Source organism: Chelonia mydas, chromosome 5, assembly GCF_015237465.2.
Source record: "Chelonia mydas isolate rCheMyd1 chromosome 5, rCheMyd1.pri.v2, whole genome shotgun sequence".
NCBI classification, from domain to species: Eukaryota; Metazoa; Chordata; order Testudines; family Cheloniidae; genus Chelonia; species Chelonia mydas.
The window spans coordinates 52,662,244-52,688,574 of record NC_051245.2 but is presented as its reverse complement, the minus strand read 5'-3'; the positions used below and the strand labels follow the sequence as shown (position 1 = coordinate 52,688,574).

At 42.5% G+C, this 26,331-nt stretch overlaps 1 protein-coding gene across 1 annotated transcript in view; it reads left to right on the top strand.

The window, feature by feature from the left end:
• The window catches only part of EDIL3 (EGF like repeats and discoidin domains 3), a 389,354-nt gene that overhangs the window by 144,050 nt on the left and 218,973 nt on the right, over nucleotides 1–26,331 (top strand). The window contains exon 3 of the mRNA XM_027827522.3: nucleotides 1,525–1,554. Within this exon, the coding sequence (XP_027683323.1) occupies nucleotides 1,525–1,554 (30 nt within the window). The remainder of the gene's footprint in view (nucleotides 1–1,524; nucleotides 1,555–26,331) is intronic.

Genomic DNA, 26,331 nt, shown 5'->3' with positions numbered 1-26,331 from the left:
ACCTACAATAAAACAAGATTTTCTTCCTGTCATACAATTTAAGTCCAATCCTGTATATGCTTATTTGCAAAAGTAGTCATTACTCAGGTGATCATTTATTTGTATAAGGAGTTTTATAGGCATTTGTTACTGTGTTGTCTATTGGCTTCTTGTTCCCTATCCTTTTCAGTTCTTTCTGAATATTGAATTGCATTAATATACCCCCCCCCCCCCAAAGAGTTTAATCAAAGGAAAGCAGCTGGCTGGTGCCTCACACAACATTTCATTAGCCTCTATTGTTTGATTCTGATGCCCCTCGGAAAGACTACTTCACTCCAGTGCAATTAGAAATAATCCCTGTGTCCAGGATAATTGTCATATACAATAACATACAGAACACCATATTAAATTACCCAAGAGTTATACACAGTGCAATTCATATGTGATGAAAGAAGTTCCCAAAGGTGTCTGCTATAAATTTTCACTAAAAACAGGGAGTCCTTGAGTTCTATATGTTGATGTAGGCGAAGAGGGAAAAATAAATCATGCAGGAGATCAAAGTTTTCAAAAATCTTTGAAATCTCTCTCTTTTTGGCAGCCAATTGTAGTCAGGGTGTAGAAGGGAGGAAGCAAGTCACACAGTTCTCAGGCCACCTTCACTGGTGCTACCAGAGGCTTTGTGTGTTTTTTATCCTGTCCAGCCCAGCCTAGCTCTCCCAGCTAGAGAGATGTGCTTTCCAAGCAAGCTAAAGAGTGGATGTCTGTGGCAGGGAAAGTGGAAAAACTGTGTTTTTTCAGTGAAACAAAAAGACAACCTTATCTTTAAAATGCTAAGGAATACTGATCAAAAAACCCCCACAGTGCTCTAGAGCTCTCTATCCTCTTAGAGTTCCCTATGTCACCTTTATGCTGAGTCTCCATTGACTTCTTAGGATAAGAAGAGTGCGTGAGTTAATCACTTGTTGGGGTTTCCTTCCCTTTGATTAAACGCTTTTGAAGGATGTAGGGAAAACCATGTGTATGTTTATGAAATATAGATGGACTTCCCATTAACTTCAGTGGGAGCAAGTGAGGCCAAAGCAGAACATTCTTTTGAAAATCCTATTCTTTTTCTCTCTTCAGGTCAGCAAGGCAACACGTTTCTTTTAACAGTGCTGTAACTATTCCCATTAATTAATATGCTCTCAGAAATGTCTGATATCTTCCAGCCGAATAATATGAGGTTTTACCCTATAGTCTTTACACAGGAGATGTATATGGAGGATGGGGGACAGAGGGAGGGGGGATAAAGATGCAAGACTGTAAAACACACAGACATGTTAAGTTCACAGTGGATTTAGCTTGGTTTTCTAATAAATCTGAAATCTGATAATGCAGTCGATTCAGACTTTATATTTAAAAACCCACACATGTCATGCCATTGTGTTGCCAGTTTTGGATTTTAGTAGGTATATTTAAATGTAACCAAATGGCTATTAATTAGCACTGTTGGAGTTTTTTCAACTATTTATAACTTTTTTCTTTCTTTTTCTTTTTTGGGCCCAGAATCTGATGAAGAGGAGCCAACTTCAGCAGGTAAGAGAATCTTATGATTTAATCATATTAACCATTATAGAAGGTTCTAGGTTTAATTTTAACCAAGGTGCTCTCCAAAGTATGACTCCATGGTAAATGCCTTTGAATTTAGGACTAGTTGTTAATTCACTACAGCATCAATGCTTTTCCTCCTATTTGGTTCCTCCTTTTGACAGTTCTTTGGTTTATATTGGAAACGTTAGGTGTGCCTAGACTTATTTCAAAAGAACTGATTGACAAATAATTAAGATATTTGACAATATACTTGCAGAGTCTAGTTTGGAAACTCCCTGAATGTTGTTCCAGGATACAAATTTGTTGCTTACCCTTCTGACTAAGCTTAACTACCTCAAATTAATCAGGAATCCATTAATTTGAGATTTAAAAAACTTGAATACACACAAGCTTAGTAATAATTCTAGTATATATGAAGGAACATTAGTAGCATGTTCAGAAGAAACAAAGGGCCTAGGATAGCAGAAAATAAATTGTAGGGATGAATGAGAGGTAGAGAGGGAGGATGTGTACAGGGGTTAGAGCAGTAGTATAGGGCCTGATCTACATTATAGACAAAGCTACATCAGCTAGGGGTGTCAAAAAGTCACACATCCCTAACTGAAGTAGCTATGCTGGCAAAACTTTCTAGTGTAGATGTAAATATAATGACAGAAGAGTGCCTTGGTAGGCATAGCTAATGTCGTTTGGACAGATGCCAGCTATGCCAGCAGAACACCTCCTTCTCTGTGCATGTGCTATCTCTCCACTAGGGGGCTTTGTTGACATAGCTATGTGAGCCTAGGCTCTGTAAGTACAAACATGACCCAGGACTTGAGACACCTGGTCTAAGTCCCTGCTCTGCCACTGACTTCCTGTCTGACTTTGGGATAGTCACTTAGCCCCGCCGAGATTCAGTTCACCATCGTAAGATTGGGGAAATAGTGCTTCTCCCTCAAGTACCCGACCTCACAGGGGTGTTGTGAGGAAAATACATTAAAGGTTGTGAGGTGCTCAAATACTATGATACTGAGGGAAATATAAATAATTAAGAGGGGGAATAAGAGTGAGAAGGGTAAAAGGTGAGCAGAGAGGGAGAATAAGCAAGAAAGGTACTGAAAAGTGGGAAGAGGGAAAGGAGGCAGCTGAAGTTGCTTAATAAAAGGAGATACTGTCAGAGATTAAACGAACTGTGCAAGAGCAAAAGTATGAAGGATATTGGAAAGAAGAGTTTGGATAAGAGAACCTTAAATTGCTTAAACATGTTTAAAGATATTTTTAAATCATTTTTAAAAGTTCCAGCCTTCTGAGAATCCATTGTAGAAGGACCCTTCAGCATTAAAATTTTGTTTAATATATCTTAATAAGCAGCTATTACATATTTTCAAATAAAATAAATGTCAAAAGCAGACATAGCTATTAAAGTCAAAAGCTATTAAAACCATTGTTGTGCAACCCACACACCTTCTGGGTGTGCTGTTCTGTCTCATCTAGTGGCACCGAGACCACTTAGAGAGTGTTAAATGAGTGTGCTTAGAGCCTTAGCTAACAGCCGATTGGCTGTAGAGGCTCATCCAGTAAGCTCCAGAGATCCCAGGTTCCATACCGCCTGCCAATGACTGGGGTCGGTCGGCATTACAGTTCCAATTTTTGCATTAGAAATTGAAGCATTCATATTGAACCTTCTGCAACTGTCTTAGCTATGCTCCCCCCCCCCCCCACTAGTATGCTGTGAGGTTGTGGGCATAAACATACACATATCTACACAATATAGAGCTAGCTTGTGCCAGCTAGTGCACAATATAGAGCAGACACTCCCACAAGTAGTCCCATTGCAAAAATTCCTACCAGGCATATGAATTAAGAGGAAAAAAACCACAATGCTCTCAACTCACTTGCTAAGAAGACCAGATAGAGAGCATCTTGGAGTGCTGCTAGATCTGCTAAATGGGATTTCCTGGGTCTCAGAGCACCCTAAAAAATTATGTACTCGACTCCCCAGTAGCACCACAGAAGAGTATAATTTGAGAGGGTTTTTTTATTTTTGTTTTGCTCTCCACTGTAACACTGTGCCCTTCATCAGTATTTTGGAATGTTTCTTCCAAATAAAACTTGTGTTTGATAGAACTGAGCTCATAATTTGCAATGAATGGGGTGTGTGTGTGTGTGAGAGAGAGAGAGAGAGATTGAGAGAGAGAGAAATTTAGCTGCTTTTTTGCTGGTGGAATATCCCTATGCAATTCACAAGTTCCTTGAATTAATTCATTATTTGTTAATATTTTTGCAAACTTCCATGAATATATTTCACTTGATTAAATGGTCACAAATATTTGAAATGTTTCAAATTGAAACTATGTTGCTTAGTTGTGATCAAATAAGTGGCACAGTGTTTTGTGTATTCTGGGAGTGCCTAGGAATCTCAGGGCATGGGGAAATTTACCAGCATTACTTTATTGGTATAATTATATTGTTACAGTCATACTGGTATAACTCTCAACATGGACACTTACGCCGAATAACAGTGGCCTCTTTGTGGGACATAAGCTAAGCTGAAAAAAGCCACTGTTATTCCAAGTAAGTGTATCCACATGAGGTGTTACTCTGGTACAATTGTGATATAATTATACTGGTATAGTAATGCTAGTAAATTTCCCCATGTAGACAAAGCTATGGACCAGGACTCCTTGTGCTAGATGCTGCACAGACACAAAACATTATATTGTTTCTGTTCCATGGTCTGGATAAGTGCACAAATGTTTCTGGTACAATTTCTTCCAACAGGTGAATTCACAATTTGGGTTGAAATACTCTTACTGTAAACATTTGTGCCAGTAAAACTCAGCTACTCCAAGTATTCACAAAAAGTATATATACAAGGAGAACAAATCTGACCCAAACAAATGCATTTTAAAATTTGAATTAATATAATGGAAACAGTTTGCGTTTCCCACTCTGGTTGTATTGCTAGATATATCGTGTTATGCTTCAGGTCCTGATCCAGCAAAGCTCTCTCTGACTCTCTCTGACTCAGAAGGGACCTCCAGAACATCCAATCTGACCTGCTGTATATCACAGGCTACCAACACCAGCCAGCACTGTGACACTAAACCCAGCAACCAAAATTAGACCAAAGTTTAGGGTCCAGATGAGACAAAACTATTATGTGCCACAGGCAAGGGATAGGGTGATCCTGGCAAATGATCCACAGTTTATGCTACAAAGGAAGGAGGGAAAGCCACAAGGTCACATAAGGCAACACTAAACTTTAAGTCTGTGATTGGTCCCACTGACTCTGTAAGCAGGTGCTTAATTGGGGCCTTAAACAGGAAGCAGTGAATCTGTGGTCCAGAAGCTCAGTGTAAGTTGTGACAAAAAAATACTCCATCTTGTTCCTAAGGAAGCCAAAATCAAAACTCTCATAGACCTCAATGGGTGTAAGATTAGACCCAGTCTTCTAACCTTCTTTATGTAGTGCTATTATATGAAAATAAACTTAAAATTAAGAGAAAAAAGCCTCTCATATATGTGTTGCTTGTTCAAAGAAATTACTCCAGGGTTTCTCCTATTATGCACAGAATGAAAATATTCTTTATCTAAATGTTAATTTATACCCTGAAATGGACTAAACAATTTGAGATCTTTGAAAGCTTTTTAATTTATAGTTTCTGTTCATTTTGCTTTAAGATATGACCAGATGGTATTGTTCTGAAAGTAATAGATTGCAACATTCTTATGGAAGTGTTTTTAATACAATTATTTTCCCAGCTTTTATTGGCATTTAGAACTCTGTGTTCTGCATAAATCAAATAATCCTTCCCTATAATACCACTTTTGGGACTCAAAACATTTTTCTTCTTGATGAAAGATGCATGTTATATAGATTTATATTAGGGGCCTGATCCTAAGCCTACTGCAGTAAATGGGAGTCTTCCCATTGACTTCAGCAGGAATTGGATCAGATTCTCAAAGAAGGAAGCTTTCTAAAGTGAGAGAGTTAAACTTCTTTCAGGTACTGGAAGTTTCTTCTGAAGCTCAAGTGTTTTCTTTCTCTACAAAGAATGCTTGTTCTTTACATTTTTCATCTAGTTTGTGGTACTTATTTTGGAGGAGTATAATTAACATTATGATGCCAGGGGAGTAGAGTTAACATGGAAGTGATTTTGGAGGATTGTAAGGACATTTTCATAATTGCAAGGCTCGGGGGTAATCATTTATCATTCAAAATCATAAGTATCTTATGATTGTACTCTGAATACTTTTCTTCAGGTATGATGTTGGAATTTTGTAGAACAAGGACAATACCGTCAATCACAAAAGGTGAAAAGATACAGGTTAACCTAGAGGCAGATTTGAGTACGGGCTTCTTTATCGCAATACTTGTTCCCCTGGACCCAATTGTCCAGTAAGCACTGGATTAATTACATCACACTCATTTTATTTAAGTTAATATGTAAATGCCTACATCTGTTACAATGCCCCCAAAAACCTTATTAAGTAATAGAAACACCCATACTGTTAGTATGCCCACTGTTAGTATGCCCATTACTCATGTCATACAAGCATTTTTACCTTGAAAATACATTTCTTTGCAACAGTCTTTTGCCATAAATCTACCTCATCAGCAGTTCTCAGAGGAAGGTGGAAGTGGCCATGACCCAGGGCTCGCTTATGAAGTTGGGAAAGGAAGGGAGGAGGAAATAACACTTCTTTCCTCAGAAGGTATCCTTTAGATCCCCGCATTTCTTATGCAGCTGCAACCCTTATCAATGAGGAGGGAGGGGAAAGGGATAACACTTTATTTATTAAGCAAAGGAATAGTGCATGCCTGTGCCTACTCCCTGATATCATGCCAACACACTCGCGGTTTTCCATGTCTTTACTTAACCCTTACATATCCCAACACATTGCATAGTTGGGGGAAAAAAGGGCAACTGATAAATAGCAATGCTAATACAAATAGCCATCCATACTTTTCCCCAAATGATACCGTTCTTGAAGCAGTAATATTGTGTAGATCAAGGATATGTGTCTGAATCTTGTTGATATTTTATTGAACTTATGCGTATTGTCATGATTAGATATTTCTAATGCCATAGTGATGGTCATTAGTGTGACGGGTTGGACCCCCATTTTGGGTTGCCACCTGATCTACTGGGATTTCACTGAGCCTGCCTGCTCCACTAGCCTGGGCTCCCTCTCCCTGTTTTGCTGAATTAGGCTTTCTGGCCTCTGGCAGCAGGCATGCACAGGTAGGAACGCACCAGCTGTAGAATCACACAGAGTCTGCAAACAGCTCTCTATGAGAAGACTCAGCTAGGAAATTGCCGAGCACTCAAGTGCAGCATCCATCTGGAAAGTACACCCAAAATAATATGGTCTTGCACTGTAGAGAGATCTATACAACATAAGCTCATAAATTCGCCCCCTCCCTCGATGTGGAGGAAGATATGCACAACTTCTCCCCCCCCTCCCCCGCCACATTAGAAATTCCACAAACTGGGTTTAATAATAAGCAAAAACAAGTTTATTAACTATAAAAGACAGGTTTTAAGTGATTATAAGGGATAGCAAAAAGAACAAGGCAGATTACTAAGCAAATAAAACAAAACACGCATACTAAGCTTAAGATCTTAGAGACTGGTTTCAAGAAGTAATTTCTCACCCTAAATGTTGTTTTAGGCAAGTTGCAGAGTTTCTGTAGCTTAGAGTTCCAGGTATTTCTCTTTACAGAGTATACTCCTCTGTCTCAGTCTTGACACAACCCTTGCCTTTTCCACAGCTCAGTTCCTTTGTCTGTTCAGGTACTTTCAGCAGTCTTTCTTCTTGGGCAGGAAGGCAATGGAGAAGATTTTTTTCTTACTGTTTTCCTTACTCCCCAGCCTTAAATAGAATTTACATAAGGCAGGAAGCCTTTGTTTCCAGTGGAAAAGTACCAGCAATGTTCAAGATGGCACTTTTTACCAGGTGATATTATCACCTGACCTTGCAGTGTCAAAGCAACCATGAAACCAGAATTATTTGCAACGTACACAGGAAGGAACTCCCAGAAGATGGGGGAATCCACAGCTTTGAAGACTCATTGTCTTTTTCCTAATGGCCCATTGAGGCTGATGGCCTCTGGTCTGGTGGGTGTCTCTCAAATACACACAGAGTTGTAATTCGTTTCAGAGTGGTAGCTGTGTTAGTCTGTATCAGCAAAAAAAAAAAGGAGTCCTTGTGGCACCTTAGAGACTAACAAATTTATTTGGGCATAAGCTTTCATGGGCTAGAACCCACTTCATCAGAATTGTTACATAGTCAATATTCCTGACTTTAGATACAGAAATGATACATGCATACAAATTGGATAATCACATTCAGTAAATTATAACCTCTCTGATGATACCTTAGAAGACCCATTTTGCATAAAATATATCTCTTATGCCATATCCATATCATAAGCATATTTCCATAAAGATTATGGGTTGTAACATCATAATTAGGGAATTTTTCTTCCATTTGATCAGCAGGATAAAATGATAATCCTGGATTCTACATTTCATGATGGAGTTTGGCTCTCAGCATCCAAGACACACTGGCCTTTTGCATGTAAGCCCATCAGAAGTGTATAGTCACTGAATTTTACCCTGGCCAGTGGCCATTATTACAGCCTATGTGAAAGGATTAGTATCTTTATAATCCTCAAATAATAGGTGTCTTGTCTGTTCTTAAATGAGTCTATATCTAGAGAAATGACATTTCAAAATATATATGTGGCGTCATTGTTTTGGTTATGTAGGCAATGAACTAAATGGGCTCTTCTCAGCTGCGAAGGAGCTTACACTTTTCTGTAAGACACAGCTTCCAGTCTCAACATTTTTTGAAAATATCTGATTGGTTTGTAAGGATAACTTTCAAGCTAAATCCTTTTTGGTTTTGACAGCATTTTTGTGTCCTTTCTCTGTAGAAGTGCTTTAAAGTTCTGGAACAGCTTCTATTACATTCTGGGTTAGCTTGGTGCCTAGTTTTATCTCAGATATCTGTGAATCCTTTCTTTTGAACCACTTCAGTGAATTCAAACATAGTTACTGTTTTCATCTGCATTTCTGACTGCTATTTTTTTCTCCCCCAGTCATGGAAAGACAGCTAGAAAAATCTTCTCTGAGGTGCTTTCTAACAGACACCACCTCTCCTAGTGTACAGCCATGAGTGAGAGTCTCTCCTAGTGGCTTCTTTAACTTGGAGGCCTCTGCACTGTGATAATTTATATCCGAGAACAGTTTGTCTATATCAGCTGCTGCTGGATGACCTGCTTATATGAAGCTTTGTATCTCAAAATGTTCATCCTAGATTAATGTGTTTCCTCTCCTCCCCCTAAGGCTTAACATTTTATTTCCCTGAATATGGAATGGTTTCTGACAATATCAAAGTGTAATTTCTTCAAAGCAAGATGAGAGATGGCACAGATAAACATGCTTCACTTTGTTCACCTGCTTTTACTCCTTTACTTAGAATGCAGAAATAAATGCATTCCCTCTTTCTCTTCAAAATCATTACTCTGAACCAAGAACAGTCTTTGTTGTTGTTGTCAATGAACAATCTACTCTTTTTAAAAGCCGAGGATAGTAGGCAATTGGCGCTTAATGTTCATATACATGTAATATGCAAATATATGAGGCACCTCATAAGAGTGAAAGATGCTTTAAAGTTTAGACTTGATGTTGTTTTTAATGGAGTAGAGATGCAGGATAGAAAGTAATAATACCTTCCACTGGATGTAATGCATTTAATCTTCAAAATGATTCATAAACAAATATTACCTAATCCTCACAACAGCTCTGTGATGTAGGTATTTAGGTACAGATGGATACTGTGACGGGACAAGGCCAGATGGCTATAGAAAAGTAGTGGGAGATAGATATATTAGCTCCAGGCTAAACAAATCCCTGGTACCAGGCTAAGTGAAATGGAAGCTGCTCCAGGTCAATTAAGACGCCTGGGGCCAATTAAGAACTTTCCAGAAGGCAGGGAGAATGCTAGGTGATTGGGACACCTGAAGCCAATCAGGGGCTGGCTGAAACTAGTTAAAAGCCTCCCAGACAGTCAGGTGCATGTCAGGAGCTATGGAAGGAAGTTGTGCTGTTGGAGAGGCTGAGTAGTACACACCATATCAGGTACAAGGAAGGAGGCCCTGAGGTAAGGGTGAAGTGGAGCTTGAGGAAGTGAGGGCTGCTGTGGGGGAAGTAGCCCGGGCATTGTACATGTCGTGTTTCTAAAAGGTGAGCTACCACAGCTGATACTATTAGGGTCCCTGGGCTGGAGCCCGGAGTAGAGGGTGGGCCCTGGCTCCCCCCACCACCGCCACCTTTGCCCCCTGATTAATCACTGAGACTGGGAGACAACAGAGACTGTGCAAGGAAGGATAACTTCTCCTCACTTCTCTTCCTGGCTTATGATGAAAATGGCTCAGTAGACTTGACCCTTGTCTCTAGAGGAAAGAAGGGTTACGTGGAGGGTCACAGTGAGCCTCTGAGGCTAGCAAAATCCTCCAGGAAACACGGGACCCACAGAGGCAAGGACAGAGCTTTGTCACAGCATTATTTATAACTGTTAAGTGGAACCTGTTGGGAAAGCCTTCATTTTTTGATACTATTTTGTGGTATGGATTCTTTTTCCTTCCTTATTTCTAATTTTAACTTTTGTAAACTTTAACATCAGTTGACAAGAGCAAACTAAAATGTATAGAAGGTCCTTGTAGAGAAATCCAGCAAGCATGGGAAATGTCTATGGGGTCTGAAATAAGAAAGGATAACTGACCCAGCACAGAACTGAATACAGAAAAAGGAGTAAAAGGGTTAGAACAGAAAAAAAAAAAACCAACCACCCCACCCAAAAAACAGCAGATGGTTCAGAACAAAATAAAAAGGCAGTAACAGAGACAGGATTTATAGTGGGAAACAAAAAATAGCAATGGACATAGGAGAAGCTAAGGGGCTAGACCTCATACAACAGTACCTGACTTGGTGAAAAGTCACATTGCACTCTGAAAATATTTCCAGTATTCGATTCAAGGTGGCAGAATCAGCCTCAAGATAAGAAAAAAGTTTAACAGAGGATATGAAAACAAAGTTAACAGAGGCATTATTAAACCCTGCTACTTCAGAATTCACCACAGCATTGTTCTGGATGGGACTCTAGACTTCTCCCAGGTGCATCTTATTAGAATTCAACAACCAAAGTGAACAACATGTGAACAATGTGTGAACAACACGTTTCGAAGAACAACAGTTATGAGAAGGTGAGTAACCATTTTTCTTCTTCGAGTGACTGTTCACATCAATTCCAATCAGATGACTCCCAAGCTCTAATCCGGAGGTGGGGTCGGAGTTAAGGAATCGCTGACTGGAGCACCAGTCTGCCGAATGCCGCATCATCTCTGGAATACTCAGTGATAGCATAGTGAGTGGCGAACGTATACACTGATGATCCGGTTGCCGCTCTGCAGATCTCCTGAATGGTGATCTGGGCCAGGAAAGCCACTGATGAGGCTTGCGCCCTGGTGGAGTGTGCCCTAATAGCTGGGGCTGGGACCTTAGCCAGCTCGTCGCATGTGCAGATGCAGTCCATGATCCAGGAAGAAATGTGTTGGAAAGAAACTGGGAGCCCTTTCATCCAGTCTGCCATCGCAATGAACAGCTGGTTCGATTTCCTGAAAGGTTTAGTGCTCTTGATGTAGAATGATAGTGCTCGCCGGACATCCAATGAGTGAAGCTTCTGCTCCTGTGCACTGTTATGAGGCTTAGGACAGAAGACTGGTAGAAAAATGTCTTGGCTAGTATGAAATTGGGACACCACCTTGGGAAGGAAGGCTGGGTGAGGCCTGAGTTGCACCTTGTCTTTGTGGAAGACCATGTAGGGTGGGTCGGACACCCTCCTAGCCGATGTGATGGCGACCAGGAATGCCACCTTCCACGACAAATACAGAAGGGAGCAAGTCACCAATGGTTCGAAAGGGGCCCCATTAGCCTGGAGAGGACCAGATTGAGGTCCCATGCAGGCACAGGTCGTCGAGTCTGTGGATATAATCTTTCCAGGCACTTGAGGAAATGCCCTACAATGGGGTTGGCGAACATGGAATGCCCAAACTCTGCCGGGTGGAAGGCTGAACTAGCAGCAAGGTGTACCCTGAGGGATGATCCTGCTAGGCCCTGTTGTTTCAGATGCAGGAGGTAATCCAGGATGAGTGGTATAGGCGACTGGATTGGACGTGTGCAATGCTGGGCACAACGGCAAGTGAACCTCTTTCACTTAGTTAGGTAGATGGTTTTCTACTGCCGAGGAGAACCTGCCTTATCAGTTTCAAGAACAGGAGCTCCAGGGGGTTTAACTATGAAGCTTCCACGCGGTGAGATGGAGGGACTGGAGGTCTGGGTGGTGAAGGCAACCGTGGTCCTGGGTGATGAGATCTGGGTAAAGCGGTAGCAGGATTGGTGTGTCCACGGACAGCTCCAGAAGCATGGTGTACCAATGTTGGCATAGCCATGCTGGGGCCAACAGAATTATTTCTGCTTTGTCTATGTGAATCTTGAGCAGTACCTTGTGTTAGAGTGGGACCAGTGGAAAGGCATACACAAGACGGTCCCCCCAGGGTAGCATGGACGCATCCAAGATCGAGCTTGGGCTGTGTTTCTGGAAGGAACAGAACATTGGGCACTTTCTGTTGCTCTGTGTGGCAAACAGATCTACCTGGGGAACCCCACACACACCTTTGGAGGGTGCAATGTATGACATCTGGACAGATGAGCCACTCGTGTTTGCAGAATGACCTGCTGACATGATCCGCTCATTCATTCTGTATTCCCGGGAGATATGACACCTCCAGGTGAATGGAGTGGGCTATGCAAAACCCCCATAGCTGAAGGGCTTCGCAACATATGGGGGAGGAATGGGCTCTGCCCTGTTCATTGATGTAAAACATGGCAATGGTGTTGTTGGTCATTGCCACTCACTGGCCTTATAGTAGGGACAGGAAGGTCTGGCAGGCTCGTCGCGCCGCTCTGAGCTCCTTGATATTCATATGGAGTGAGAACTCGTTCTGCGACCATATGCCTTCCATTCAGAGATCTCCCAGGTGAATGCCCCAACCCACTAGGGACAGAGAGGGTTGTGGGCTGTTGAAGGGGACTTCCTTGCTCACCGACCAAGGGTTGAGCCACCATCGGAGGGACCTGAGTACTTGCTCTGGCACAGTGACCACTGAGTCCAGTCTGTCACACCCTGGGCAGTAGACCAATGTAAGCCATGCTTGTAGAGGTCTGAGCCTCAGTCTGGCATGTTGGACTACGTAAGTGAAGGCTGACAGTGATAAGTGGCCGAGGAGACTCCAGCATCCCCTTGCTGTAGTGGTCGGGTACCACCTGAGGTTTTGAATAATGTCGGTTATGGCTTGGAACTGGGTCTCTGGCAGGAACGCCCTTGCCTGTACCGAGTCCAGTCCTGCTCCAGTGAATTTTATTCTTTGGGTCAGTGATAAGGTTGACTTGTTCATGTTGAGGAGGAGTCCCAGTGTCTCAAAAGTGAATCTGACTAATTGGCCTTGAGACTCTACCTGCCTCCTTATTAACCAATCATCAAGGTAGGGATATACCTGCATCTGCCTCCTGTGGAGGAAGGCTGCTATGACTGACATACACTTGGTGAACACTCAGGGAGCCATTGATAGACCAAATGGGAGGACCGTGAACTAATAATGTTTGTGGTCGACCGCAAACCATAGGAACCGTCTGTGCGCAGGCCGAATGGCTACGTGAAAGTATGCAAGTAAAAGATAGGGGATGATCCCACACCCTAACCCAAACTACTATATACACTAATCTAAACTAACTACTAACTGAAATCTAGACTACAAAACTACAGGCTAAAGAAGAAAACTAAGGGAAGCACTTGCAAGACAAGCAAATGCAGTTCCAATAGCTGTCACAGACAGGAGGAAGGAACTAAAGGGGTGTCGGGTCTGGAGGGTTATATATTGAGCGCCATGAAGGTGCCACTCCAGGGGCTCCACAGCCGACCCGCCGGGACCTGCTAACAGAAAACTTTCTGATGATCTTGAATGCAGCGTGCACACACCTGATTGGAATCAACATGAACACTAACTCCAAGAAGAATGATTCTTACACTCTCCATTGGCCAGCATGTTCAGGTCGTGGAAACTTGGTTCCACCTACGTACAGATTCCTGCTCAGGTGCTTGTGTGTGAGTGAGGAGGGGAATAGGATCAGGTGTACATCACCCACTTACTCCTGCATACCCAAACCCAAGGTCTGGATAGGCCATTTAAGGGGATGAGTTTCCCCTTACGCACCTGTACAGATGTACAAAGGCTGAGAGATAATAGAGCCCTACTCTTGTTATATTTTTCAGGAGTAAACAATGAATACTCTTTTTCAGGAGTAAACCTCCCCCCTGGGTTATAGTTGTGTGAGAAGTATGAGAAAGTGCTTTTGCTTAAATGGAAAACAAATAAACAGATTCCTCAATTGCTCTCCTCTACAACCTGTAAACACATGCATCCTTAGCTGCCACACAGGTCCATCACAGTCTAAAAGAGAAGGGCTTCTGTGCAAGCTCTTTGTTAAGGTATCCACAGCCCTTCATTGATTCACTGAGAACTACATTCTGAGCCAAAAGTGAAAACATTTGAGACCTTATTGTGGTTAGTATTTCCATTGGAGTTAAATCATTTCTATGCCATAATGTAGTATATATTTGCCTTATTAATATTAAATGGAGTGTGGCTGTGAAATTCAATTTCACAGCCAGGGCAGCTCAGCATGTTGCATAGCATTGCCCCAGTGATCGCTTTTATTGGTTCTAAGAAGTTCAAATTATTACTGCTGTAATGTTTATCACAGAGGAATAACAAAAGAACCATGCACCTTATACTTCAGTCATGTTCTCAGCAAATCTTTCCAGAAAGCACTTGTATTCATAAAAGGTTCAAACCCCTCTCTTGCACGTTTGACTTCTCTCAGTCACCAACATAAATCCAGATGAACGTTAGGGACAAGGTTGGAGGCTAGCCGTAGTATTGCAGTGGTAGTGAGTTCTTAAGGCACAGTGATAAGAAATTTCCTGAGCCCTGGCACAGAAGACATAACAATACAGTGTAATTGGGTATCATGTCATGATCTTGTGTGTGAAAGACTTATGAAGTGCCCTCTGATTTTAATACCCTATGCAATATTCTGTTACTGTATCTGTTGCTCTCTCCAAGCAGTGTTGTGGGTTTGTGATAGCATTGCCTCGTGTCATTTGGGGGGGCAAAAGAAATTCTGTACGATATGCAAAATTATTCTGTATCTCATACATTTTGAATAGTATCTTCTAATGGATAGGATCACACTTTTCCACTCCCCCCCCACCCGTGTCTGTAATGGAACTTTACACTTTCATTCAGCTTGCCTTACACATTTGTAACAAATTTTCCTTTTTTAAAAATAGAACTGCACATTTTCTTCTTCAGTGCCTAGAGCTCTCTTCCTAATTATTTTTCCACATATTCTAAGCTGAACAGAGAAGTAAAATAAAAATACTCTATAAAGATAACATTGAACACAGCCATTCTGATGAAATAGGGGCTTGTGCAATAAAAATAAAAATGCCAGGTGGTATAGTAGATTTGCATAGTAGACTATTGCTTTTAAAGGCTTCATATCTTGCTTAGGTCAGGAGTGGAAATTAATTGGTATTTCCAGATTATTCCTTAGTGAATATTTGTCCAGATAGCACAAAAATACCTTGCAGTTCAGTGAAATTGGCCCATTTTCTTCTCGGGATTAGGATAGAAAGACTGCTGGATATTTGAATTGGGCTGCACTGCCAGTAGCTATCTGAGAGAGATTATATAACAGTACTGCTCCACACTGGGTATGGCTGCAGAGAGTGTGACCAGTTGCTCAGTTTTATAAGCATAATAGTCACTCTGAAGTTTGTATAAAAAAATTATACGTGGCTCAGGTAAGGCTGCCTGTAGTTGAGACTGCCCAGTGCTTTCCATTATAAGAAATTGTTTTCAATTGCTTATATCTTTGCTGAACTTTAACTATTAGGGCTGATATTTTTCATGCTGGGTATCTGCCTCAGGCTGAATTTTTTTTATTTTTTATTTTGGAAGTTTTAGCTGTAAAATGGTTCAGCTGGGGTTAGGGGAAAATACATTGTTTTGATCATGTTAAAATTCACACAGCCATTTCATTGAAAACCTTTGGCACCTTCATGCTTTGGAGTAGGAATTTGAAATTGGGCTGGGAGGTCACCTTATGTCACCTTTTTCTCTACCCTTGAAAAAACACTTAAATTGGGCCATGTTTATAAGCCGGGGGGCGGGGGGGGATGGAGGGGGATCTGTTTGCACATGCTCAGTAAACACTTGTTAGAGTTAGGCAGCTACCAGCTTCAAAGAGCCCATTTGCACTGTGAATGCTCCAGCTCAGGGCTTCAAGGGCTAACAGGGCTTCCCTGCCATTGGTTTCCTGGCTGTTTTGGGCCACTGTGGTGTCAAGTACCAGAACTGAGAGCAGGAAATCTGTCTTTCCTGTGCTTTCAATGCTCTCCTTGCTGGGCCCAGGCAGCATGGAGGTGGAAGCTGCTTGATTTAATACATTGAGGATAAGAACCAGACCTTGGAGTGGATAAAAGGGGTAAATTGGGATAAAGAACATGGAAATGGAAGAAGGAGACTGAGACTGGTAGCTGGCAGGGCATGGAAACTGGGCCCAGGAGCAATGGTGGGAGACTGGGTCATGGAATCAGCTGTGAGAGGGATGAGGAAAGACTGTGAGGGGGCTGGGACAGAAATCAGATGTGGACCCTGCTGAAAAGAAGAGATTGGGACTGGCTGGGGAAGGAGACCTGGACTGGAACGGGAAGCCCAAGTATTTGTGTTATGTGTCTGTACCCAAAATTAGTTGATATTTTAGGCAATTTTGGGTTTAATCTTTGTGCCTCAGATTCTCCATCTGTAAAACAGGTATAATACACCCTCATCTTACAGTGGTATTGTAAAGATTCATATGATCATATTTGTGAAACACTCGGATACAATTGTGAGGGCACCATAGAAATGCTCACAAGGAAGTTAATGATTTTGTATTCAATGCATGATTTCGATGGTGTACAGTTAGTAAGGCCTGAGGCCGCATACTGATTAGGAAGATAAAAGTCAATACTAAAGTACTACCCATTCACAGAATGAGACGGGGGTCCTGTGGGAAAAAATACTATGTAATCATCTAATTAAAGACTATGTTACAAGGTACACGCACAAGGGAACCAAATAAAGTTGCACATACAACCTTAATTCTGGCATTTCCTACCTTTGAGTATGTGACTTTGTAACCTTAAAAATGTTCATTGAACATAGTTTTCTTGAGATGTAATTTATCTAAGGGGCCAATCCTTCCATCCATTTGGATTCAGAATTGTTATTGTACTTACTGGCAGTTCTGCCTGTGAAACTGTGAGTATCACCTCCTTGCTCAGTATTCTTGTGTTATACTAGGAAGTTGGTCAGCAGTATGGTAAAACTTAGTTTCCACCAGAAGGGCACATTAATAGAGCTTACATTTTTATTGCTGAATATATATGTACGTATGTGTGTGTGTATATATATATATAAATAAAATAACATGCATTTTATACATATAATAATGCATGTGATTTTTTTAACGTCAAAAATTACACAAAAATTTCTGCATAAAATTCCTCAAAACTCTTATAGTTTAGTGTGCTTTACCTTTCACATTCTCTTACCGAATGTCCTCCCAAGAGTCTTCCTTACATATTGTTTCCCCTAGTAATTATTTTCTTAAATATAATGAGCTGAACATTCAACAGATTAAGGTCCCAGTCCTACAAACTTTCACACAGCAAATGTTCTCAAGATCAGGCCTTAAGTAATGCTGGCATGAGCCAACGTTCATGTAAAAGCCTCCCATTGACTTAAATGCTTTCAGAACCATGGGTTTTGCAACATAAAGATTTAGTCATATTGATATAGGTGTATGTTGCATTATATCAGTGATGATCCTGGCTATATTTTTAAAGGCATTGCCCCAGGCTTGCAGTGAGGCAGGGCACAACAAATGTTAAAATGGACAGATAGGTGGCAAATGGAATTAAGTGACTCTGAGGGCATGAGAAAGTGTTAAAATAGAACCAAATGGATTTTTTCCTGGTGCTTCTTGTTATAAAGCTCTGTCCCCTCTGATACTGATTTGGTGTCCGATTCCCATTCAAGTGAGTGTCTTTCTATATTATGTTCACTGTTTCCCTGCCTGCTACTAATCCTCTATCTAAAAAAGAATATTGTTAAAATGTCTGATGTCCCAAACAATCTGCTCTCTGGCTACAATCAGAAGGATTTGCCTGTCCCTGTAAGGGATTAGGTAATTGGATTGTCTGAGTAGCTGATTCTGGCTGGTATCTCAAAAGAGTTATTTCCAAAATGTAGCTGGGGGATAAAGAAAGCAGCCACATGTTCACTAAATGAGGTGATTAGGTCAGGAGTCATGAGTTCAGCGGAGGTGACCCAGTTTCTTCAAAGACATGTTTTTCTGAGGTGTTCACAAGGACTTTATGCCTAACCTGCCTTTGGGTGGGGAGAAGGCTGAGGGGAAATTTTGGGTGTGTGTTTAGAAATAATAGATTGTCAATAACATTGATGAGGATGTTCAACAAACAAAGCTCCAAGGCCAGGAATCTTTAAAATGAGCAGTAGTCTTTGACATGTAGCATTGAAGCAACACTGCAGATGAAATCCAAATTTACATTTGCTAATGTAAGAGAAATAGAAATAGTGATTTATGGATATAAGGAACCAAACACAGGCATAGACTCAATTAACTTTGTTTTGCGTCAGGGATGCACACATCTCTGCAGGTATATCCACTAATGTTCTACTTACAGTATTAAATAGCCATTATTTAATCCACGTCTACTAATTAGTCGTGCTGATCTGGTTGACCCACTCTTCCACGTGCTAATACCCTTTGTTAGAGCCTAATTGCCTGTGCCCTCTTGTGTTTTCTTTATTTTATAAAATGAATAGATTCCTACTTAAATTCTTATTTAACCTTTTGAATGTTTCTATTACTGCCATTAGAACTCATTTCATTCTCCCCTACTTCTTCCTGTCCTCTCCTCTGCAAGTTTTATTCCATTATCTACCCCTATAATATATAATCTTACCTGTGCCATCCTACCATTTAAAACTATACTTTTTTATTTATAGTTTGTGATTCTCTTTTGTACCATTGACTTCAATGGAGTCATTCCTGATTTTACAGTGGCATGAATTTAGAAGTAATAGATTATCAAGACAGAAGGGACCACTGTGATCACTTAGTCTGATCTCCTTTAAAACACAAACCAAAGGATTTCCCTGGGTTAATTTCTGTTTGAACTGGAGTATCTCTTTTAGAAAAACATACAATCTTGATTTTAAAATTGCCAGTGATGGAGAATCCACTACAGCCCCTGATAAATTATTCCAATGCTTAATTTCTTTCACTGTTGAAAATTTGCACCTTATTTCCAGTCTGAATTGGACCTAGAGCTTTTATACAAGCCACACAGATTTTCTAGACGTGGAAACTGCTAATGTAAAATGACAGTATTACCAGAGATGAACAAAATAGTCAAATTCCTAAAGTCCTTATTTATTCCTTACTTGGGCAAAACTTCCATTGGCTTCCATGAGCATTATCAGGACTTGAGAGTTTAAAGTCTGAGCTCGGGAGGATGGCAACAAACAATAGAGAGTTAAATAAAAGAACATTTTAAATGCATCACAAAAGTCCATTTAGATATTGCTGAGATAATAAAGCAAGTGGACTGTACCTTCATAAAAATTCACGTTATTTGAATATATGTTAAATATGCTGACACAGGATCTTGAATTTCATGTAGTTTTATTAAGTGACAAGCTGAAATGAAGAAATGCATAGTTCAAGAATTCAGAGATCTGACAGAATATAAATCCATATTCAGTTTGCCTACAGTAACATATTTTAACACTTAGTTGCAAAGCATAAATTAAACTCTACAGCAATGTAACAAAGTATTTGTTGTTGTTAATTCTCTCATATATCAAATCCCTTTCCATAATATTTCATCCATTTAAAACACAGACCTTCATCTCTCTGAACCTGAGATCAGTAATTATTCATTAATAAACACACACAATGTTACAGAATTACAATAGCTGAATCAAAATCCTTTCATTATTGACCTCAGGACAAGAGTTCCTCAGAGTTTTAATGGTGAATTCTGGAAGAGCAAATAGTTCTGATAATTTGCCCTGTAAGATAGCAGTGCTGTGTCACATTGCTCTGTTCTGAGATTTGAAATAGACTATTTAATAATAGTTCTATCAAGCTGGCATTTCCCTTTGCAAACTTTCTAATGAAATGAGAGGGAGGCAAAAAGTGTAATGTATTTGTCAGCTAGTCTTGTTCCTCTCTGAATTTTGGTAGCAGGGGATGAGGAGCATATAACAACCTTTGAGAACTCCTGGAAAGGGAATTTGCTGGAATTTAGTTAGCTGGGAATAGTGTTTCACAAAAATACAGATTTTAAAGGATTTATTCAGCATAGCACTAAGGGATGTGGATTTGATTTCACTATACTGGAATTTGATACTGTTACACATGACATTAACACTGGGCTTCCACATGCAGAGCCTTCTGCCAGCTTGCAGTTTCTGAAGGCAAACTCTTTCTTCTCTCACCCATTTTAACAGACTGACTGACTTCATACAATCAGTAGAAGAATGTCATTTCAGGTTCTCTTGCTGGGACCATACCCAGCTACAGATTGGATCCATTTCTGAAAAGGAATAACAGCACCCACTCAGGTCCTCTATCTCAGTGGTTTTCAAACTTTTTTTCTGGCGACCCAGTTGAAGAAAATTGTTGATGATGAGGGTTTGGGGTATGGGAGGGGCTCAGGGCTGGGGCAGAGGGTAGGGGTGCGGGGGTAAGGGCTGTGGGGTGGGGCTATAGTGAGGGATTCAGGGTGTGGGAGGGTGCTCTGGGCTGGGGTAGGGACTTGGGGTGTGGGAGGGGGTCAGGGCTCTGGGTTGGGGGTGCAGGCTCTGGGGTGGGGCTGGGGATGAGGGGTTTGGGGTGCTAGGAGTTTGGGGGGGCTCAGGGCTGGGGCAGGGGATTGGGGCACAGGGTTGGGGCATGGACTTACCTGGGGCAGCTCCTGGTCAGTGGCACAGCCATGGTGCAGAGGCAGGCTTTCTGCCTGTCCTAGCACCGCGAACTACGCTGCGCCCCAGAAGCGGCCAGCAGCAGGTCCGGCTCCTAAGTGGAGGTGTGCAAGCAGCTCCACTCAGCTCTTGCCGGCAGGCACCATCCCACCGAGCTCCCACTGGCCAGTTCCCAGCCAATGGGAGTGTGGAGCTGGTGTTCGGGGTGAGAGCAGCACCTGGAGCCCCGTGGGCCCCCCACGCCTAGGAGCCAGACCTACTGCTGGCTGCTTCCAGGATGCAGCATGGTGTTGGAACAGATAGAAACTAGCCTGCCATAGCCGGGCAGCACCGCCAAGGGGACTTTTAACAGCCCAGTCGGCGGTGCTGACCAGAGCCGCCATGACCCAGTGCCTTACATTCTGCGACGCTGTACTGGGTCATGACCCGCAGTTTGAAAACCACTGCTCTATCTTGAGTTACGTTGATGCTCATCATGTACTGACTTCACCCTCATTTTACATGGCCACCCAGAGGAATAAGGCCATCCACACTCCTTTGTGCAGGCATGCAAAACCGGTTTAGATTGTGACTCTGGACACAGAGGAGAGAGGAGGGTCTTTATGCTTGATGATCCCCATCACGAGCCAGCTTGCTGAGTACAAGGAGGGAGCATGTTGCATTGCTGCTCTCCTGCTTTTCTGCTCTGCCCCCTAGCCAGTGCAAGAGTGCTGTATGGGATGACTTATAGCTAGAGGAGTGTGTCTGTGGTGCAATGGTGCTTGAGACTCTTTAGATAGTGCCGTTTATGCACCAGCCCTTGCTCAGGGCTATGTCAAAGGCAAGCTTTAGCTTGGCAGGATTCATGTAATCTTGTTTCAGTATCAAAACACCCACCACAACTGTAGTTGCTGTAGTGTTAGTAACAATATAATGAAAGAGGCTGGCACTAAAGTATTTGTTTATCATAAAAGACTAACTCCAAGTATTTCTATAGAGAAATTATTACCATTATTCACTGAAGTAGGTCAGGGCTCTCATCCATGCCCAACTGTGTTTGAATCACATTGATCAAGAGCAATTCATTTTTTTATATATATATATAAGTGCCTGTGAGTGAGTACTGCAGGTGCAGGAGGCAGCAGAATTCAGTGATTCTGAGACATAGCTTGAAGTTGAATGCACAGAGCTGCAAACACTAAATGTGAAGTTAAATTGAGTGTCTATGGAGTATGCTGGATTGCTGAGCTGGTGTGAGGTCAAAATGGGGACAATCCTAGGGGGTGAGGAGAAGGGAAGGGGTTGATCATTTAGGTAAGAGGGAAGGAAGACATAAGGAACGGTTGTTGGGTGGAGTTAGAGGTTGAGTATGACCGGGATTTGGGGCCTTAGGGAGAAGTTTTGAGAACAGATGAAATAATGAAAAGAGAAAAGGGTGTGTGCCCTCCCTCCCGTGTCCTGAGGGAAATGACTGACTGGAGTGTAAGCTTTGTCTGTTCCTCCTGATTTTCACCGAGGACCAGCTTGTAGCCTCCTGTTTTGGACAATATTTATGTCACATTTAATAACTATCTTTCTTTCATCACATTATCCTAGTGTTCGGTCTCTGAGATTTTCTTCTGTTGTTCCTGTGCCATTAATACAGGACTAGTAATTAAGGCCTAGCTCATAGAAATATGAATAACAAGTTTAGGCCATTGCTTTGATTAATTCCCTCTTAAGTATGCAGCTGGGGAACTGACAGGATTTTAAATTATTTGCTGTTATAATTAGGGCTCACATTTAGTTTGCAGTTGTATAAATGGAACACAGAACCTTGAGCAGGATCAAAGCTCTTGCCTGTTCCTCTGATACTTCAAAGTGAGTCCACATACAATGTAAAGGGCTAGTAACAGAGTCAGTAGCAAAAGAGGTTATCATTGGTGAAAAGAAGAGAGAGATGACTCCCAAAGAAGCACCATTACTAAGATGTCCCACCTCGCTGTGAGATGCCTGGCATAGGAACTACAGCATATTTTTCTCATCATTGTACATTGCTTATTCAGGCAATATACAAATATCATTAACAATAGGAATGGTTTCTGGTAGAGGCCACCAGGCCCAAACACCTTCATATGATACTGATCATAATTAGAGGGTTTATTTTATTTATTTTTTATTCTGTGACTTGTTCTTGTCTAAATCCTGTGACAGACCAGGCAATGCACCCATTAACAATGGAAAGATCTGTGGTGATGGTAGAACTTGATGAATAAATGATGTTTTGGTTTCCTGGCAATTTTGAAAAACTGAACAAAAAATTCCATTAGACTTGAACCGAACCCAAAGATTACAAAGAAAATTCAGTGAACTGACAAAATCCATTGTGGGTTGCATGAATCAACCTGAACCAGATTTGATGAGCTGGAAATAGTAGCCTTCCTCATAATTTTTATCCCAGCAGTTAGGAAACAGAAAAAGGCAAACCCCTCATGCACAATGTGGGAGACCTGGGTTCAGTTCCCTCCTCTGCCTGATGTGGAGGAGGGATTTGAACTTGAGTCTTCTGTATTATAGCAGAGTGGCCTTGCACTGGGCTATGGGGTACTCTGGCATAGATGGCTCTCTTGATCTCTCCTTTTGAAGCTGTTCCATTGTGTATGAATAATTAAATCATCAGCGGAGTAGTGACCTGAACTTGAGTCTCTCACACCCTAAGTGAGTACCCTAACCAACAGACTAGAGCAGGGGTCGGCAACCTATGGCACGCTTATCAAACACGGCACGCGAGCCAATTTTTAATGGCACGCTGCTGTCTGCCAGACCCAGGCAGACAGCAGCGTGCCACTAAAAATCCTGCCCAGCCCATCCCACTCTTTTCCACCCTCCGCCCACCGCTCTCTCCTTGCAGGGCAGGCAAGCTTCCCCCTCCCCCCGCCTCTTCCCCCAGCATGCCGGGTTCCTGCCCCTCCTTTTCTCCCTCCCCGCGGCCGATCAGCTGACGGCCCTTGCTATAGAGGGGGAGAGGGAAAAGCGGAGCCGCAGCATGCTCTCTGCTCCGGGGACCTTGGGGAAGGGGATGGAATCAGGGCATATCCCCTCCAGACCCCTGCTGTGAGCCGCTCAGGGCAGAGGGCTGGGAGCACCCCCACGACCCCAGCCCACACCCCCAGCCCTCTGCCCTGACCCCTGCACCCCCTCACACACCCCCAGCCCCCTGCCCTGACTCCTGCACCCCCCACACATACCCAGCCCCCTGCCCTGACTCCTGCACCCTCCTCACACACCACCAGCCCCCTGCCCTGACTCCTGCAGCCTCCCCATACCCCATGCCCTGACTCTTGCACCCCCCACATCACCACTCCCACCCCTCGCACCAAATGGGAGCTGCCCAGGTAAGCGCTCCACACCCAAACCTCCTGCCCCAACCCTGAGTCCCCTCCCTCATTCTAGCTCCTGGCCAGACCCTGCACCCTAACCCCCAGCCTGCTCCTTCACCCCCAGCCCTGTCCTCAGCACACTCCCACCCTCATCTCAGTGCAGAGAGAGGAAGAGAATGGCTAGAACCAGGGAGAAGGTAGGTACCATCTCTATGTGGACAGGGCCGGGACTCCAGACCAGCAGCGGGCTGAGCGGGGCCAGCAGCCGGGATCTTGGCTGGCAGGAGCTGGCGGACGGAACCCCAGACCAACAGCGGGCTAAGCGGCAGCGGGCTGAGCCACTCAGCCCACTGCCAGTCTGGGGTCCCAGCCGCCAGCCCTGCTCAGCCCACTGCCAGTCTGGGGTTCTGGCTGCCTGCCCCTTGCCAGCTGGGGTCCTGGCCGCAGGCCCCGCTCAGCCCGCTGCCGGCCTAGGTGAACGGAACCCCAGGCCGGCAACGGGCTGAGCGGGCCGGCAGCGTAAGATCAGCATTTTAATTTAATTTTAAATGAAGCTTCTTAAACATTTTGAAAACCTTGTTTACATATGACAATAGTTTAGTTATATAATATATAGACTTATAGAGAGAGACCTTCTAAAAAACATTAAAATGTATTATTGGCTCACGAAACCTTAAATTAAAGTGAGTAAATGAAGACTCGGCACACCACTTCTAAAAGGTTGCCGACTCCTGGACTAGAGTCATTCATTCTCTCTCTCTCTCTCTCTTCCCCCCGCTCCTCCCACAATGACTACTCATTGCCATCCATATGAGAGAGACCTGTGACAGAATAGCCCAGTGGCTGGAGCATTCAGCTAGGCTGTGGGAAACCTGCATTCAATTCCCTGCTCTGCCCAACATTGAGAACTTTGGTCTCGCATATTGCAGGAGAGTGCCCTAGTGCCATCTCATAGTTAGTCAAAGGTAACAGAATCAATCTGGGGATTATTTTGGAAACTGAAATGGCTTGGGGCTGGAAAGTGAAGTTGGGCACAGTTATCACAATTGGGCAAAAAGGAGGGAGAGGGAGGATCAGTAAACAATGGTCACTAGGAAAAAATGGGGACATGAAGGAGAAAAGGGACAAGAGCAATTGAGTGGATTTTAAAGCTGAAGAAGGCATGGGAATGGGAAGAATGAAGAGGCTGAAAGTAAGAAGTGGATGCCACAGCTCAGTGCACCATATCAACCTGAGGAGTAGAAGATAGAGACCATGGATCATAGCTGTTTGGAGATGAAGCAGGGATTTCAGAGGAAGGTGGAGAAAGCCAGCTGAGAAGTGTAGGGGATATGAATAGGATTGGCAGAAATGGAGCCAAATTGGGAAAGCATGAAGGCATTGGAAACAGGGAGGGATGGAAGTGGATGGGATTTTAAGGTGGGTGCAAGTTGGGAGATACATTAGCAGGTGGAAAAGAAAATCAAGTGTGAGCTGGAAATGCGATGATATTTATGAGAGTGAGGAGCTGGGGTAGAAGTGACAGCAGTAAAATGAAATGAGGACAGAAAATAGTAGAACTTTTGAGAGCTGAGGAGCCTAATGGAGAGTAGGAAGAAAGAAGTGATGATCTGATATGAGGCATGATGGAGAAGAGCATAGGATATGTGCTAAGATGTATCCGTACATTTAGATTACATTGCATTAGATACCACTTGAAAAACTGAAAGTGAATGTCAAAATGCACACCGTGTGAAACCCCTTTACAATTTTTGGAGAATTTTTAAGCCACACTATATATGGTATCAATTATGTAATGTCTCAAAGAAGGTCATGCTTAACTGTAGATTTAATCTGTTGCATTCAATAAAGGGATGCTAAAATGAGAATCCTTATCAACTTCAGATGGTCTTCTATTAAAGGATGCTAGCCATGGCCACTAGCCTTAAATAGCATGTCATCAGCAATTGCTCTTCTAGTTTTTTAGTTAAGAAATAAAGTATTTTCCTGGGCACTTACCTACTCTTGCAGGTTGTGTGGGTTTTTGTTGTTGTTTTGTTGTTATAGCAATCCAGAGCAAAGGGAAATGTGCAGAAATGACCATAACCATTTTGTACTCCAGGCATGGAACCTTTGTGTTCGATGCATCCAGATGGAGATACCCTGATAATTTATAATCAGCATGCTTCATTTGCTGCATAAAAACATTAT